We start from the raw sequence: 17,854 nt of genomic DNA on the forward strand, positions 1-17,854 counted from the left end.
TGAGAAAACCTCCTGGGTGACAGTATCAGCCACTCTCACTACATTTTTTATTAATGCAGACAACAGAAATAGTATCAGAAATAGCCAGTTGTACAGATTATTTTGCTGACGCATAAACATTTTTAAATCAAGAGAAATCATGCATTTGTGCCGATAGCCAAAGTTTACACATTTTGGAGAATGTCTGGGATACTATTGGAATATAACCAACAAAAGCTGTGCAGCCTTTCGACCTTCCCCCTTCCCCCAGGAGCAAGTAGTTTACCGGCGAGTTTCCACAGTGGTGGTGGGGGAGGGGGGGGGGGGGGGTGGGGGAGGGGGGTGGGGGGTGGGGGGGGGGGGGCTTGTCTTGTAATTGTCAACCGTAACTCTGGTAGAAGAGCCACAGAAAACACGAAAATGGGGTAAATGCTGGACAATCCTGGTGGATCCTCACCCTGAGTGCCTCCTCCCCACTCCGCTCAACCCAGATCGAGTTAATACATGTACAAAGCGAAAGCAGATTAAAGGTTGGAATTATTGGCCTGATTAAGTGTGTGCTGTTCATTCCAGCTGCAAACACATTATGCATCCACGGATATTCGCTTTCGCCTTCTTTTGCACAGTGTGAAAAACATGATTCCAGCGGTTAAACACATAACAGTTGGGACAACGATCATGATCCAAGTTTTCTTTGCTATACGGTAGCCTCCGGGATTCACAATCAATTTCACATTGATGGAGACCTTGGCTATATTAGATATCTTTGAGGACTGATTGATTTTGTCGTATGCACGGACAGCAAAGTAGATGTTTGTCCTATTTTGCAGCCCAGTATCCTGAAGGATAATTGAGACTGCTTCCCTCGAGCCAAATGGTTGTGGCCTCATGTTGGTCAAGTTAACCAGCGCGGCGTTTGAGAAACTGTCCCGTAGCTGTCGGAGGCTGGCACTCATTCTCATCTCATAGCGAGAAGCTGAGAAAAGAGGAAATGGAAAAGGATTGGAAATAAACGAATGCATTCATGCACAATTAATAAGGAATTGGATTTCCATTACTTAAATAAACACAGCACGAAAGCAAGGAATTTATGCTAAATTGACCAGAGTTGGCCAGCTTTGCACCGAGTTCAGGGTCCTGAATTTGAGGAAGAGTGTCACGATTTTGGAATCAGTGTGCGTACGGGGCCGCTATTGCGACACTTCAAATCAAAACAGGAAATTCTGAAAATGCTAAGAAGGGCAGTCAGCGGGAAGATTTCAGGCCCGTGACCTTTCTTCAGAACCAAGAAACTGAGTTATGCGGAGAAACTGGAGTAGCGGTGACTGTTCTCAGAGCAGATTGAGGGAAGATTTAACTGAAGGAGCTTTTGCGGTGATTGAAGGGTTTGAAGAAGATGGGCGCGATCAAACAGCCATGCGTGCTGTGGCACAACGTGGCCAATGGAAGCCAGGAGATCCCGCTCCCGGGACCTACCCGGCTCACAAAGCCTCATGAGATCTAATGCGAATTGTGGGTGGAATCACTTTTTGGCGAATCTGCGCCCAAGGCTTTGGGATCAATCGCCTTCACCTCGGAGTAGTCGGGTCAGCACCTTTCAGTGCTGGTGTTCGCAAACAGAGACCATATGGAATGGTACTCCTGGGAGTCTCCCAGGGGATTAGAGGCTAACACAGGTGCATGCACGTTTGGCAGGGTGGTACCCTGGCACTTCCTGTTGCCTCCCAGGCACAGCCAACCTGGGTGCCAACCTGGCACTGCCAAGGTGCCTAGGTGGCATTTCCAGCTGGCAGGGGCACTGCCAAGGTGCCAAGCTGGTATTTTCCGTGCGGTGGTGATCGGGCCGGGGTGCCCTGTGTGGGTGTTTGGAGGAGGTGCGGGGAGGACCCAGGGACCCCCTCATAGTGAGTTGGGGCTTATGGAGGGTGCACTGACGTACTCACTTACCTACCCACAATCACTATCAATCCCACTACACTGAGGAGTTCCAGCGATTTACAAGTTAACCAAATTGTTGTGGATCTGGAGTCAAAAGTCCCACTAAGGCCAACTAGCACGAAGCGGGCTGTTGCAGAGCTGCATGTTGGAGACCCAGCTAGCCTGTGCTACTAAAAGAAAGTCTGTGTCTTCTAATAGGGAGGTCTATTTTGGCTGAAGTAGATGCTGAAATTCTTTGCAGCAGTCTCCATGGTTCTAGAATACAGAACTGCAGACCTTGATGCAGGAAGAGAACAGGAGGAGAGAGAGTTAGGTCCTCTCTGTGGTGATATCATGGTTGTGTTGTAATTCACTGTCTGACCAGTTGGAGTCTCATAAGTATATAAGTGAATGTTAGAGTCAGTTGACCTCAGACTGACTGGAGACTGGAAGAGAGAAGTTCATACTGTTATTCATCTGTTGTTTTGTGTATAGTTGACCCACAGTTAATGTTAATAAATTGTTTATAGCTTTAGCTACAAGTGTTCTTGTAATACAAATCAGGCCATCCGACAAGAACATTACACTCTCTATCAACAGGATGCCCTCCAGACAACTGGAGAGGAAATGGGAGCAGAGGGCCATCACAGTCCATGTTAATAATGTTGTCCTGAGGAACTGGATGCAGAGCCACCAGAAGTTCAATCACCTCACACGTATAGTCAAGGTCAACGAATGCATCTTCAAATGTCACATTCCACCATTCTTTCCACTAGCCTCAGACACTAGCTCAATGCACCGCATCCCCCTCACTTTCCTACCCATCATTTATCAATCAGGACTCATACCTGCCATCACAAAATACTTCAGATGCTGGAAATCTAAACTAAATCACAAAATGCCAAAAACACACACTAGATCCTCCAACATCTTTGGAAAGAGCAAGAGTGTTAACATTTCAGAGAGCCAACACACCACCCCCTTTCCACCCACTAACCCTTTCCTGCCATGACTCATCTGTGCCTGGGTCCATGGCGATTCAAGATCACTAACCTGAAATGTTAACTCTGTCTATCTCTCCACAGACACTGCCAGACTTGCATTTTTTGTTCATATTCCAGAGTTCCAACATCTGCATTACTTAATCTGATTTTCGGTGTCAGAGATCCTGAGGAGACTTTGTTTAAATTCATTTACGGGATGTGGGCGTCGCTGCTTGTTCCTTCTCTGCTTCTCTCTCTCTCCCTCTGAGTTCTGGTTCTGGTTCTGCCTGCTGTTCCCTTTCTTCGGGTTTATATATTTTTCTAACAGTTATTAAGTTTTTATGACTTTAGGGGACAGTGAAAACAGCGCGAGAGGTGAGTGAGCCGGGAGTCTGAAAACAGCGCGGGAGCTGAGTGAGCCGGGACAGTGAAAACAGCGCGAGAGGTGAGTGAGCCGGACAGTGAAAACAGCGCGAGAGGTGAGTGAGCCTGGACAGTGAAAACAGCGCGAGAGGTGAGTGAGCCGGGACTCTGAAAACAGCGCGGGAGATTTAAAAAGCGCGGGAGCTGCGAGTCGGAGCGGAGATTTTAAAAGATCGCGGCCTAGTTTCGGGAGCCGTTCGGAGGAGGAGGAGCAGTCTCTGTCAGGGAGAGAACCTGAGAACATCTAAGACACTCAGAGGGTAAGAAGAGTAAGTGATTTTTACTCATTTTTACTTTTATACCTTTTTTCAAATTGTGTGTGTCGGGGGGAAACTGAAGTGACATCACAGAAAAGCTGTGGCCTGAGTGGCTGGTTGGGAATCTACACTAAATTAAAAAAATTAAGCATTGGTAACTAATTAAACATAATTACTTAATTATAATTTAGAGGGATATCTAAGACAGAGATCGGAGAGTACTAGATTTAGCTTTCGCATTTCTATTAGAAATCTAGTGCTAGGAAACAGATAGTTAACAGTAACTTTGAAAAAAAATGTTTAATATATTTTTTTTAAAAAAATTTTTGAATTTTAATTTTAATTAATTGACGCAATGTCAGTTAGAGGGGTGCAGTGCTCTGACTGTGAGATGTGGCAGGTCCGGGAGGCTTCCAGCGTCCCGGATTGCTTCATCTGCAGAAAGTGCACCCAACTGGAGCTCCTCACAGACCGCATGGTTCGGTTGGAGCAGCAATTGGATGCACTTAGGAGCATGCAGGTGGCGGAAAGCATCATAGATCGCAGTTATGTAAATGTCGTCACACCCAAGGTGCAGACAGAGAAATGGGTGACCACCTGAAAGGGCAGGCAGTCAGTGCAGGAATCCCCTGTGGTTGTCCCCCTCTCGAACAGGTATACCCCTTTGGATACTGTCGGGGGGGATAGCCTATCAGGGGAAAACAGCAGCAGCCAGAGCAGTGGCACCACGGCTGGCTCTGATGTTCAGAAGGGAGGTTCAAAGCGCAGAAGAGTAATAGTAATAGGGGACTCTATAGTCAGGGGCACAGATAGGCGCTTCTGTAGATGTAAAAGAGACTCCAGGATGGTATGTTGCCTCCCTGGTGCCAGGGTCCAGGATGTCTCCGAACGGGTAGAGGGCATCCTGAAGGGGGAGGGCAAACAGGCAGAGGTCGTTGTACATATTGGTACTAACGACATAGGCAGGAAGGGGCATGAGGTCCTGCAGCAGGAGTTCAGCGAGCTAGGCAGAAATTTAAAAGACAGGACCTCGAGGGTTGTAATCTTGGGATTACTCCCTGTGCCACGTGCCAGTGAGGCTAGAAATAGGAAGATAGAGCAGCTAAACACGTGGCTAAACAGCTGGTGTAGGAGGGAGGGTTTCCGTTATCTGGACCACTGGGAGCTCTTCCGGGGCAGGTGTGACCTATATAAGAAGGACGGGTTGCATCTAAACCGGAGAGGCATAAATATCCTGGCCGCGAGGTTTGCTAGTGTCACATGGGAGGGTTTAAACTAGTATGGCAGGGGGGTGGGCACGGGAGCAATAGGTCAGAAGGTGAGAGCATTGAGGGAGAACTAGGGAATAGGGACAGTGGGGCTCTGAGGCAGAGCAGAAAGGGAGAAGTTGCTGAACACAGCGGGTCTGGTGGCGTGAAGTGCATATGTTTTAATGCAAGAAGTATTACGGGTAAGGCAGATGAACTTAGAGCTTGGATTAGTACTTGGAACTATGATGTTGTTGCCATTACAGAGACCTGGTTGAGGGAAGGGCAGGATTGGCAGCAAAACGTTCCAGGATTTAGATGTTTCAGGCGGGATAGAGGGGGATGTAAAAGGGGAGGCGGAGTTGCGCTACTGGTTCGGGAGAATATCACAGCTGTACTGCGGGAGGACACCTCAGAGGGCAGTGAGGCTATATGGGGAGAGATCAGGAATAAGAAGGGTGCAGTCACAATGTTGGGGGTTTACTACAGGCCTCCCAACAGCCAGCGGGAGATAGAGGAGCAGATAGGTAGACAGATTTTGGAAAAGAGTAAAAACAACAGGGTTGTGGTGATGGGAGACTTCAACTTCCCCAATATTGACTGAGACTCACTTAGTGCCAGGGGCTTAGACGGGGCAGAGTTTGTAAGGAGCATCCAGGAGGGCTTCTTAAAACAATATGTAGACAGTCCAACTAGGGAAGGGGCGGTACTGGACCTGGTATTGGGGAATGAGCCCGGCCAGGTGGTAGATGTTTCAGTAGGGGAGCATTTCGGTAACAGTGACCACAATTTAGTAAGTTTTAAAGTACTGGTGGACAAGGATAAGAGTGGTCCTAGGATGAATGTGCTAAATTGGGGGAAGGCTAATTATAACAATATTAGGCGGGAACTGAAGAACATAGATTGGGGGCGGATGTTTGAGGGCAAATCAACATCTGACATGTGGGAGGCTTTCAAGTGGCAGTTGAAAGGAATTCAGGACCGGCATGTTCCTGTGAGGAAGAAGGATAAATACGGCAATTTTCGGGAACCTTGGATAACGAGAGATATTGTAGGCCTCGTCAAAAAGAAAAAGGTGGCATTTGTCAGGGCTAAAAGGCTGGGAACAGACGAAGCCTGCGTGGAATATAAGGAAAGTAGGAAGGAACTTAAGCAAGGAGTCAGGAGGGCTAGAAGGGGTCACGAAAAGTCATTGGAAAATAGGGTTAAGGAATATCCCAAGGCTTTTTACACGTACATAAAAAGCAAGAGGGTAGCCAGGGAAAGGGTTGGCCCACTGAAGGATAGGCAAGGGAATCTATGTGTGGAGCCAGAGGAAATGGGCGAGGTACTAAATGAATACTTTGCATCAGTATTCACCAAAGAGAAGAAATTGGTAGATGTTGAGTCTGGAGAAGGGTGTGTAGATAGCCTGGGTCACATTGAGATCCAAAAAGATGAGGTGTTGGGTGTCTTAAAAAATATTAAGGTAGATAAGTCCCCAGGGCCTGATGGGATCTACCCCAGAATACTGAAGGAGGCTGGAGAGGAAATTGCTGAGGCCTTGACAGAAATCTTTGGATCCTCACTGTCTTCAGGGGATGTCCCGGAGGACTGGAGAATAGCCAATGTTGTTCCTCTGTTTAAGAAGGGTAGCAAGGATAATCCAGGGAACTACAGGCCGGTGAGCCTTACTTCAGTGGTAGGGAAATTACTGGAGAGAATTCTTCGAGACAGGATCTACTCCCATTTGGAAGCAAATGGACGTATTAGTGAGAGGCAGCATGGTTTTGTGAAGGGGAGGTCGTGTCTCACTAACTTGATAGAGTTTTTCGAGGAGGTCACTAAGATGGTTGATGCAGGTAGGGCAGTAGATGTTGTCTATATGGACTTCAGTAAGGCCTTTGACAAGGTCCCTCATGGTAGACTAGTACAAAAGGTGAAGTCACACGGGATCAGGGGTGAGCTGGCAAGGTGGATACAGAACTGGCTAGGCCATAGAAGGCAGAGAGTAGCAATAGAAGGATGCTTTTCTAATTGGAGGGCTGTGACCAGTGGTGTTCCACAGGGATCAGTGCTGGGACCGTTGCTCTTTGTAGTATATATAAATGATTTGGAGGAAAATGTAACTGGTCTGATTAATAAGTTTGCAGACGACACAAAGGTTGGTGGAATTGCGGATAGCGATGAGGACTGTCAGAGGATACAGCAGGATTTAGATTGTTTGGAGACTTGGGCGGAGAGATGGCAGATGGAGTTTAATCCGGACAAATGTGAGGTAATGCATTTTGGAAGGTCTAATGCAGGTAGGGAATATACAGTGAATGGTAGAACCCTCAAGAGTATTGAAAGTCAAAGAGATCTAGGAGTACAGGTCCACAGGTCATTGAAAGGGGCAACACAGGTGGAGAAGGTAGTCAAGAAGGCATACGGCATGCTTGCCTTCATTGGCCGGGGCATTGAGTATATGAATTGGCAAGTCATGTTGCAGCTGTATAGAATCTTAGTTAGGCCACACTTGGAGTATAGTGTTCAATTCTGGTCGCCACACTACCAGAAGGATGTGGACGCTTTAGAGAGGGTGCAGAAGAGATTTACCAGAATGTTGCCTGGTATGGAGGGCATAAGCTATGAGGAGCGGTTGAATAAACTCGGTTTGTTCTCACTGGAACGAAGGAGGTTGAGGGGAGACCTGATAGAGGTCTACCAAATTATGAGGGGCATAGACAGAGTGGATAGTCAGAGGCTTTTCCCCAGGGTAGAGGGGTCAATTACTAGGGGGCATAGGTTTAAGGTGACAGGGGCAAGGTTTAGAGTAGATGTACGAGGCAAGTTTTTTACGCAGAGGGTAGTGGGTGCCTGGAACTCGCTACCGGAGGAGGTGGTGGAAGCAGGGACGATAGTGACATTTAAGGGGCATCTTGACAAATACATGAATAGGATGGGAATAGAGGGATACGGACCCAGGAAGTGTAGAAGATTGTAGTTTAGTCGGGCAGCATGGTCGGCACGGGCTTGGAGGGCCGAAGGGCCTGTTCCTGTGCTGTACATTTCTTTGTTCTTTATTCTTTATTGTAAAGTAACATTTTTCACTTTGATTGTAAAAAGTATCTTTGATCTAAACATTCTCATCCAACTAAGTATTCATTTTGACATGACCTCAGCTCTCAGATCTCTGATTACATTGTTTCCTTTGTGATGCTCAAAATGCTTTGGTTTTAATAGAGGTGTGAATTTTAATTCCTGTCATTTCTATAGTTTTATTTTCCAATTGTGTCCTCAGCTCATAATTTTGACTTTGATTTTGGTTTTGAATTATGTTTTGTGTAGACTGATAAGTTTTCTTTAATTTACCTGGTAATAGCAAATGTTCACAACTAGAATTCTCACCAAATTCAACTGAACCTCACCCTTCCCTTTCCCAGCTGCTCACGAAGATAGTTACTTTCAATGAAGGTGTGAGCCATTGTTTTTGGCTTCATTCAAAAACCTGTTTGTCTTGTTTGCTAAGCCTGCTTGACCAAGGCTATCTGCATTTTACAATCCTCTCCTGGCAGCTGCTGTTAACCCTTTGTGGGATCTTTCCCTGTATCCTCTCGTGTTTCTCTCAGACCAGATATTGCCAGACTTCCATGTTTCAAATGACACATCTTTCCATATTTTCAGTAACAAATGGCAGAGCAGATTCAAAGGGTCAGGTGACCTATTCCTGCTTCCAGGTCCTAGCCCCAAATTCCTACATTAAATATTAATTTGCCTCATAAGATGGACAATATGCATTGATACTACTGATGAAGAGCAATCGTGTTCCGTTAATGTACTGAGCAACATTTATACCTCAACGCTCCAGTCATTTATTTCATTAATTTGTTTGTCAGACTAGCTCAGCCCACAGGTCACACCACACACCGTGACTAGCCAATGGCACAGCTTTGTCTGCCTAATCCGCCATATCACCGAGGCTTGACTCAGTCCTCCGTATCCCTTGGTCCCTCTCTTCCTGCGACTGGGCAATTTTCTTTCATGTGTGAAATCACCACTGATCAGCCAACGTCATCAATCATCTGTTCAAACCAGTCCGAGAAAGAAAACCTCCTTTTCAGTGACATGAATTTAATAGCAATTACCTGCTCCCTCATCGCAATCTTCTCCTGGCGCTGTCCATTCCAGCTCAACTTTATCTTGAACTATTATTGCTTGAAGGTCTGTGATCTTACACGGTGGAAAGTCAACAGCGGGTGTTTCCGGGGAAACTAAAGCTCCTCCTGGTTGGACCCGGCTGAAGTTTAATTTATCCGGATTGTCCGTGTCGACTGGAGGTGTTGGGTGATTCGGATAAATATTGCCTGCATGAAAAGAAAGACACCCATACCTTGGATCCAGATTACTTAGACTTAACATTTAACAAAAAGCTGCATAAAATCATGGAATCATTACAGCAGAGATGGAGGCCATTTGGCCCATTGACATGATGCCATGACAGGTCTTCGTACAAAGGCCTTTCCTACAATTTCCCACAAGATATATTGCTGATCTGGGCTAAGCAGTGTGGCAAGTTGGGAAATTTTTGAAGGGAAGTTCCAGCATTCCCTCATTGTAATCCCAATTTAATTTACCAGGCATCGTTAGGGAATAACGAGTAGATCTACACACCCAAAGAACTATTTTATTCTGAATTTTTCTCCATATTGTTTTATTCTGATTTTCTTCTTTCTCTAAACCAAAAAGTTACAGATGCCGGGAACTGGTACAAAAGTAGAAAGAGGTTCTGATGAAAGATCATCAATTCTTTCTTTCTCTTTCCTCAGCGGCTACCCGACCTGCCGAATATTTCCTGCTTCTTTCATTCCAAATGTCACCTTGTTGTTTTCTTTTCTTTTTATGCTGAATCTTCTTTCTCTCTGCTGGGCTTATTTTGCTCTTTCTTTTGTCTTGTTCTGAAATGTAATAACTGCTCACACTTTGCTTCTTGGTTTGGCTCACTTTTGGGTCGAATTCCAGTGCGAAAGGGACAAAACACATGAACCCCCCGATAGCTCCATGTAGCAACGGTAGGCCACAATTTCACAATGATGACCCTGTGTATCGATTGTTAAATAGAGCAAGCTAGTTGCCATTGTATAGAATTTTATGATGTTGAATTTGAGTCGCCAGGTTAAAATGCACTTCAAATGTGACAGAGTTGTGGCTGAAAATCCTTTTCGACAGAAAGGGGTAATATCAAGAAGGAACTTAATGTAGTGTACATAAGGAAATATGCTGCTTTAAAAAAAATTCATTTACGGGATATTGGCGTCGCTGGTTAGGCCAGCATTAGTGGCCCATCCCTTGTTGTCCTTCAGAAGGTGGTGGTGAGTTGCCTACTTGAACCGCTGCACTCCTTGGGGTGTAGGTGCACCCACTATGCTGTTAGGGAGGGAGTTCCAGGATGTTGCCTCAGCGACAGCGAAGGAACGGCGATATATTTCAAGTCAGGGTGGTGAGTCTCTTGGATGGGAACATCCAGGTGGTGGTGTTCCCAGGTATCTGCTGCTCTTGTCCTTCTAGATGGTAGTGGTCGTGGGTTTGGAAGGTGCTGTCTAAGGAACCTTGGTGAGTTACTGCAGTGCATCTTGTAACTGGTACACACGGCTGCCACTGTTCGTCAGTGATGGACGGTTTGAATGTTTGTAGAAGGGGTGCCAATGAAGCGGGCTGCTTTGTCCTGGATGGTGTCGAGCTTCTTGAGTGTTGTTGGAGCTGCACTCATCCAGGTAAGTGGAGGGCATTCCATAACACTCCTGGCTGTGCCTTGTAGATGGTGGACAGGCTTTGGGGGGGTCAGGAGGTGAGTTACTCGCCGTAGTTGCCACAGTATTAATATGGTGAGTCCAGTTCAGTTTCTGCTCAATGGTAAACCCAGGATGTTGATAGTGGGGGATTCACGATTGGATTGGCACCCTTTCCACAAACATTTACTCACTCCACGACCGACAACGGTAGCAGCACTGTGTACCACCTCCAAGGTGCACTGCAGAACCTCAGAAGTGGGCGTGACTTGGCTTCCCCTGACGATCCTACACTTCAAATGAGGACTCTGGGAACATGTACGCTCCACATTTCTGAAGAGACCCGAGGGGAGATTCTACGACCCCCCCGCCGGGGCGGAGAATCGCCGAGGGGCGGCGTGAATCCTGCCCTGCCGCCCCGACGCCGGCTGCTGGATTCTCCGGAGCTGGTTTTTCGGCATGGGTGGGAATTGGGTCGCGCCGGTCGGGGGCCGTTGGCAGCGGCCCCCTCGGCGATTCCCCGCCCCGCGATGGGCCGAGTGGGCCCCCGTTTTCAGCCAGTCCTGCCGGCATAAATTACACCAGGTCCTTACCAGCGGGACCTGGCTCTGCGGGCGACCTGCGGAGTCCTCGGAGGGGCGCGGGGGGATCTGGCCCGGGGGGGGGGGGGGGGGGGGGTTGCCCCCACGGTGGCCTGGCCCGCAATCAGAGCCCACCAATCCGTGGGTGGGCCTGTGCCGTGGGGGCACTCTTTCCATCCGCGCCGGCCGCTGTAACGGTCCGCCATGGCCGGTGATGGCGCCAGTACACGCTGGCGCTCCCGCGCATGTGCCAACCCCGCCGGCGCCGGCCTAGCCCCTGAAGGTACGGAGTCCACACCTTCCGGGCGGCCCGACGACGGAGTGGTTCACGCCACTCCTCGGCGCCGGTACGGCCCACCCCACCGGATAGCGGAGAATCCCGGCCCTGGTTTGGGAGTCCAGGTGAGAAATACAGAGCTCTGGTGCAAGGTCAGGAAATAGGAGTGGGTGGAAATCTAAGTTTTGGTCCAATGTCATATCTAATAACCCAACACTTATTACATTGGCGGCACGGTATACAGTGATTAGCACCGTGACCTCACAGCAGCAGGGACCCGGGTTCGATTCTGACCTTGGGTAACTATCTGTATGGAGTTTGCACTTTCTCCGCGTACCTTTGTGGATTTCCTCCGGGTGCTCCGGTTTCCTCCCACAGTCCAAAGATGTGCAGGGTAGGTAGATTGGCCATGCTAAATTGTCCCTTAGTGTCTGATGATGTGCACGTTAACTGGGGTCACAGGGATAGAGCGGGGAATGGGCATAGGTTGGGTGCTCTTTCGGAGGGTTGGTGCAGACTCGATGGGCCAAATGGCCTCCTTCTGCACTGTAGGGATGCTATGGATTTTAGGATAGTGTTCTATCAATAAGAGAAGTAACAGACATCAGAACAACCCTCCACCCTACCCCATCACTATCCTTCCACTTTAGGACCTGATAAGAGCTGTAAGGACTGACATGAATTCTTGCACTTTATTGTGAGAAAATGTGAGCATTGTGCAAGTTATCTGGGCATCACAGATAGGAATTCAGACAAATAGCACTTAGTTCATACAGTGAACATATAACTCATACATCATCCTGGTATAAAATTGCATGCCACAGTGCGGGATCTCTACACACGCTACCATCTCATTGTCAAATGTGTATTACCGTTTTCCAAGAATCCTGGTATATACAGGGAAGGTCTCCCTGTCATCTTTACAGTCGCATCCTTTCCCTGCACGCGCACTTTAAGGGTGTACCTTCCTATTCCATTAAACTTGTGGAAATACTTGGTGTAGATGCCATCGTTTTTGACAATATCGGCACCTAAAGACATGAAACGGTAAACAGATGTACACTGAGATGAATAATAATACTGGACAGAAGTCTTGTTAAAATGGGACCGTAGTCAGCTCACAGAGTCAGATTGTACCATCTAAACTCAATTGTGCTAGTGAGAGTGATGTGCATCTGGACGATGTAATTTCAGGTGTGTCTAAAGAGGCAATGTGTAGGTGGAAATTTGAGATGTTCAGCATGGATGAGACACATTGGAGGAAGGGCAACACCCAGATTCGATGCTGTATCACTGTTGGGTGTGGCCAAGAGCATGATGGGAATACTTTTCCCCAGTAACCGGAGGGAGAAATCTACTTCTCTCACCAAGCAGACAGGGCTGGGATGATGAACAGCAGCAGCTTTGTGCCCAGGCCCTGGATTCAATGTAGGAAGTGGTTTAAAACAGTTCCTGTTGTTCAAGCCCTTCCCCTGCTTGCTTTCACTGTGTCTAATGTAGCATTCTCCACCACTCACTCCTCCCATTCAACTTTCAGCAGCATCCAATGTTTATCACTTCCCCAGTTATCTATCCACCATTATAACACACTCCCATCCTTGCTCGACATAATACATGTGTGTCATTGTCACCCTTTCCAAACAGGCTGTATACATCAGGAAGGGGTCAGTTAGCTGGATTAGCTCACTTAGTTAGACAGCTGGTTCATAGAACATAGAACATACAATGCAGAAGGAGACCATTCGGCTCATCGAGTCTGCACCGACCCACTCAAGCCCTCACTTCCACCCGATCCCCCGTAACCCAATAACCCCATCTAACTGTTTTTGGACACTAAGGACAATTTAGCATGGCCAATCCACCTACCCTTCACGTCTTTGGACTGTGGGAGGAAACCGGAGCACCCGGAGGAAACCCACGCAGACACGGGGAGAACGTGCAGACTCCGCACAGCCAGTGACCCAGCGGGGAATCGAACCTGGGATCCTGGCACTATGAAGCCACAGTGCTATCCGCTTGTGCTACCGTGCTGCCCACGTGTTGCAGAGCAAGGCCAGCAGCGCGGGTTCAATTCCCGTACCACCTTCTGAACCTTCGCCTGAGGTGTGGTGACCCTCAGGTTAAATCACCACTAGTCAGCTCTCAAAGGGGAGAGCAGCCTATGGTCCTCTGGGACTGTGGCAACTTTCATACATCAGGTGAATCTCTGACATGTTCCTTCTTGGCTCTTTGCCTGAAGAGAAAGCACAAAACCCAAGGAAACAGCTCAGTACTGGAGATGGCCTCCACAAGAAAAGGCTCAGCACTGGAGATGGCCTCCACAAGTAGTGCAGTTCACTGATACAGAACGGGATGGATGCCCATCAGTGAATATCCCTCCCAATTGGAGATGGAAGTCAGGAACCTCATCATAGATTATCATAGAATTTACAGTGCCGAAGGAGGCCATTCGGCCCATCGAGTCTGCACCAGCTCTTGGAAAGAGCACCCTACCCAAGGTCAACACCTCCACCCTATTCCCATAACCCAGTAACCCCACCCAACACTATGGGCAATTTTGGACACTAAGGGCAATTTATCATGGCCAATCCACCTAACCCGCACATCTTTGGACTGTGGGAGGAAACCGGAGCACCCGGAGGAAACCCAAGCACACACGGGGAGGATGTGCAGACTCCGCACAGACAGTGACCCAAGCCGGAATCGAACCTGGGACCCTGGAGCTGTGAAGCAATTGTGCTATCCACAATGCTACCGTGCTGCCCCATCTCCTCATCGGTAGCTGGTGACAGAATTACAAGTCTCTCTGTCACACATATGCTGAATGTATATCATCAATGACTTGAACAATGAGAGGACAGATTATGGTGAGAGCCAAGATAGTGACTCACTTTCGGTAAGCACAGCCCAAGCTCCATCAGCGGTTGTTACCTGGCCAGATGTGGAATGTTGAGCCCACAAACTCACCTGAAAGGATCATTTATTCTTTTCATGGTGTGTGGGTGTCACTGGCAAAGCCAACACATGTTGCCCGTCCCTTTCAGCCCTTGTTGGACCATTTCAGGGGGCAGTTAAAAAGCCAACCACCTTGCTGTGCGTCTGGGGCCAGACCGGTTAAGGATGGCAGATTTCCTTCCCTAACCAGGTGGTTATTATGACAGTGGTTTGATAATCGCCGCTACTGAGGTTGGCTTTAGAACTCCAAATTCCCCCAGCTGCCAGGGCGGGATTTGAACCCGTGTCCCCAGAGCACTGGAATGGGCCTCTGGATTGCCAGTCCAGTGACGTTACCACCAAGCCACCTTCTCTGTGCCCCCAGTTGCTGCACCCCCATAAAAAAGAAATTGGAGACTATCTGTACCCACCCTGAAGCGGGGAGCTTGCTGCCACATTGCGATATTTTCTCCCCTCAGCGTCAGTTCTAACCACGTCCACCACTTATTCAGGAGATATACCTGGTCAGAGTAAACAGACCTCTTCCGATGCTCCACCTGAGAGAGCTAAGGCACAGTATACAGGGAGTCACCAGCCCTTAAATCCTGCCTCGCTCCCTGTGTCGATGCTTTGGCGGAGTGAGAGGAATGCTCCACCCTCACAAGGCCTGCTTATGAGGTTGGCAGTGAAAAATGCAGAGCTGTCACAGCTAAGCCATGTCAACAAGCCTTTCTGTACTTCCTTTTGAATACTTCTTATGCAAAAAAAGCTATGTGGTCATATCCACATTTCAGATACGGACAACATTGTGGTGTTCTTTGTGTTGCTTATTTAGGATGTTTGGCGTAGTGTTCAACAAAGACCGCAGTATAGCTTTAACTTAAACAAAGCTATGATTTTATTTACACTACTAAACTGGAATTTGACACTTAGTCCTTAAGAATACAGAATTGATCAATAACATTTAACAACACTCATCTACTGCTAATCTCACTACTGGTAGAAACTACTATCTAACAGACTCGCACTACCTGCTCTTATGACTTTCACTAGCTATCTCCTGCATACACCCCTCCCCCAAGGTTTAGCACCACTGCCTTATACAGTTGCATCTGCACTCCCTCTAGTGACTACTCTCGACACAACCCTTAATACTGATAGTTCCGATAATACCACAAACATGAGCACACAGTCTATTTCGCAGGGTCACATTATTTATCTTACCTAGGCCATCATCAGAAAGGTTCTGTTCCACTGCGGGACCATTGGGTCGTTCAATTATTGCAGTCACTTTCACAAACAGGATGGGTAAAAACCCTTGACTGACCTCGGCGTAGATTATCATCGGGCTAGTCGAATCCTTTCTGTTGATGTGTGCATTGACCCTTACCGGGGGAACTTTCTCATTTGCTGCTCGGGATGTTACCGTGATAGTTATAACCTGTTCGGTTCCAAGATTCAGGATATTGTATTTCCAAGGTCCAGTCTGGGGAACGAATATTCGTTGTTAATTGTGGGACAGATAGGAAATCCCCGCGCCCCCATGATTTGTTCAGGAAAGTCTCCCAGTTCAATTGATGTTCTGTGCTGACTGAGCTGACCTCAGCCAAATCTCTACATTTGGCTCCAGTGCCGCTCGCTGGGGAGGGAAGGAACGTTGAGGACACGCCTGCCCCTGACTGCTCTCCAGGTAACAATCTTAGAAACTGGTCTGTATGAAATTCAGTGAACTCAGGGTTGGATCTTATTGGGGTGTCCCCCATGAGTTAAGTCCCAAGGCTGTTGCTGAGATTGAATTAATGTTTTGTGGTTCCCAGCATTCTCAATAATGCACTGGACGTGTGTGCCATATTGAAGAGCTACATTTCACACTGAGGGAATAACCAGGAACAGACACCATTGGCGATTGTGGGAACCTCAGACAACAAGAATTGTAAAGGAGCAGCAGACTGGAGAACATGGGAGCCGCAGCAGAATCAATAAATGATGTTAGAGTGACATTGGGATCAGCACAGGGGGAGGAGCAGGAGAACATAAGTATATAGGATATACATGATAGGATAGGAGCAGGAGGAGGCCTTTTGGCCCTTCGAGCCTGCTCCGCCATTTATCACGATCATGGCTGATCATCCAACTCAATAGCCAAATCTTGCTTTCTTCCCATAGCCTTTGATCCCATTCCCCCCAAGTGCTATATTTAGCTGCCTCTATATATTCAATGTTTTAGCATCAACTATTTCCTGTGGGAATGAATTCCACAGGCTCACCACTGTTTGGGTGAAGAAATGTCTCCTCATCTCTGTCCGAAATGGGTTACCCTGAATCTTCAGATTGTGACCCCTGGTTCTGGACACACACACCATTGGGAACATCTTCCCTGCATCTACCTTATCTAGTCCTGTTAAACTTTTATAAATGTCTAAAAGATCCCCCCTTATTCTTCTGAACTCCAGCAAGAATAATCCTAAACTAGTCAGTCTCTCCTCGTATGACAGTCCCGCCATCCCTGGAATCACTCCCTCGAGAGCAAGAACATTCTTCCTCAGAGAAGGAGACCAAAACTACACTCAATATTCTTGGTGTGGCCTCACCAAGGCCCTGTATAATTGCAGCAACACATCCCTGCTTCTGTACTCAAAACCTCTCGCAATGTAGGCCAACATTCCATTAGCCTTCTTTACCTCCTGCTGCACCTGCATGCTTACCTTCAGCGACTGGTGCACAAGGACACCCAGGTCCCGCTGCACACTCCCCTCTCCCTATTTGCAACCATTCAGATAGTAATCTGCCTTCCTGTTTTTGCTTCCAAAGTGAATAACCTCACACTTATCCAAATTAGACTGCATCTGCCATTGATTTGCCCACTCAACCAACCTGCCCAGATGATGCTGTAGGATCTCTGCAACCTCGTCACAGGTCATCCTCCCACCCAACTTGATATCATCTGCAAACTTTGAGATGTTACATTTTGTTCCTTCATCCGAATCATTAATATATAGTGAATAGCTGGTGTCCCAGCACCGATCCCTGTGGCACCCCACTTGTTACAGTTATATTACACTTTAAGGTAATATGTTGTTATTCTTTGCCTTGTGATCCAGAATGGTTTGATGAGTAGATGATAAAGAAACCACCAATCTTTATGTTGAAGCAAAACTAATTTATTGAATAACGATTAAATTAAATAGAGTTTGCACACTCTACAGAGCTATAACTATTAATACAGTAATCCATAATCTAATATTAACTAATGATGTACTCGAGCTACTTCTATCTCTAACCTTAACTATTCCTAGAGCTGTGATCAATCCCTCTCCTCTGCTAACACTGCCCAAGATTCCCTGAGGTCTGATATTTATACTGTGAACTGGTGGTGCCCTCTAGTGTTTGAATTACACTGATATGTAATAATTTGCCCTTCACTGGTATACCTATATGCATATCAGTACAGTTACTGTCTGCCAATTTGAAAAGGACCCATTAATTCCTACTCTCTGCCAACCAGCTTT

At 47.3% G+C, this 17,854-nt stretch overlaps 1 protein-coding gene across 1 annotated transcript in view; it reads right to left on the reverse strand.

Moving 5' to 3' along the window:
* Window positions 1-342: 342 nt before the first annotated feature.
* The window catches only part of LOC140426086 (calcium-activated chloride channel regulator 1-like), an 84,547-nt gene continuing 67,035 nt past the window's right edge, over window positions 343-17,854 (reverse strand). Inside the window, exons 11-14 of the mRNA XM_072510430.1 lie at window positions 15,570-15,831; window positions 12,284-12,442; window positions 8,913-9,131; window positions 343-955 (exon numbers count right to left, since the gene is read on the reverse strand). Of these exons, the coding sequence (XP_072366531.1) occupies window positions 564-955; window positions 8,913-9,131; window positions 12,284-12,442; window positions 15,570-15,831 (1,032 nt within the window). The 3' untranslated portion in view covers window positions 343-563. The remainder of the gene's footprint in view (window positions 956-8,912; window positions 9,132-12,283; window positions 12,443-15,569; window positions 15,832-17,854) is intronic.

The sequence above is a fragment of the Scyliorhinus torazame genome, chromosome 7 (genome assembly GCF_047496885.1).
Source record: "Scyliorhinus torazame isolate Kashiwa2021f chromosome 7, sScyTor2.1, whole genome shotgun sequence".
Lineage (NCBI taxonomy): Eukaryota > Metazoa > Chordata > Chondrichthyes > Carcharhiniformes > Scyliorhinidae > Scyliorhinus > Scyliorhinus torazame.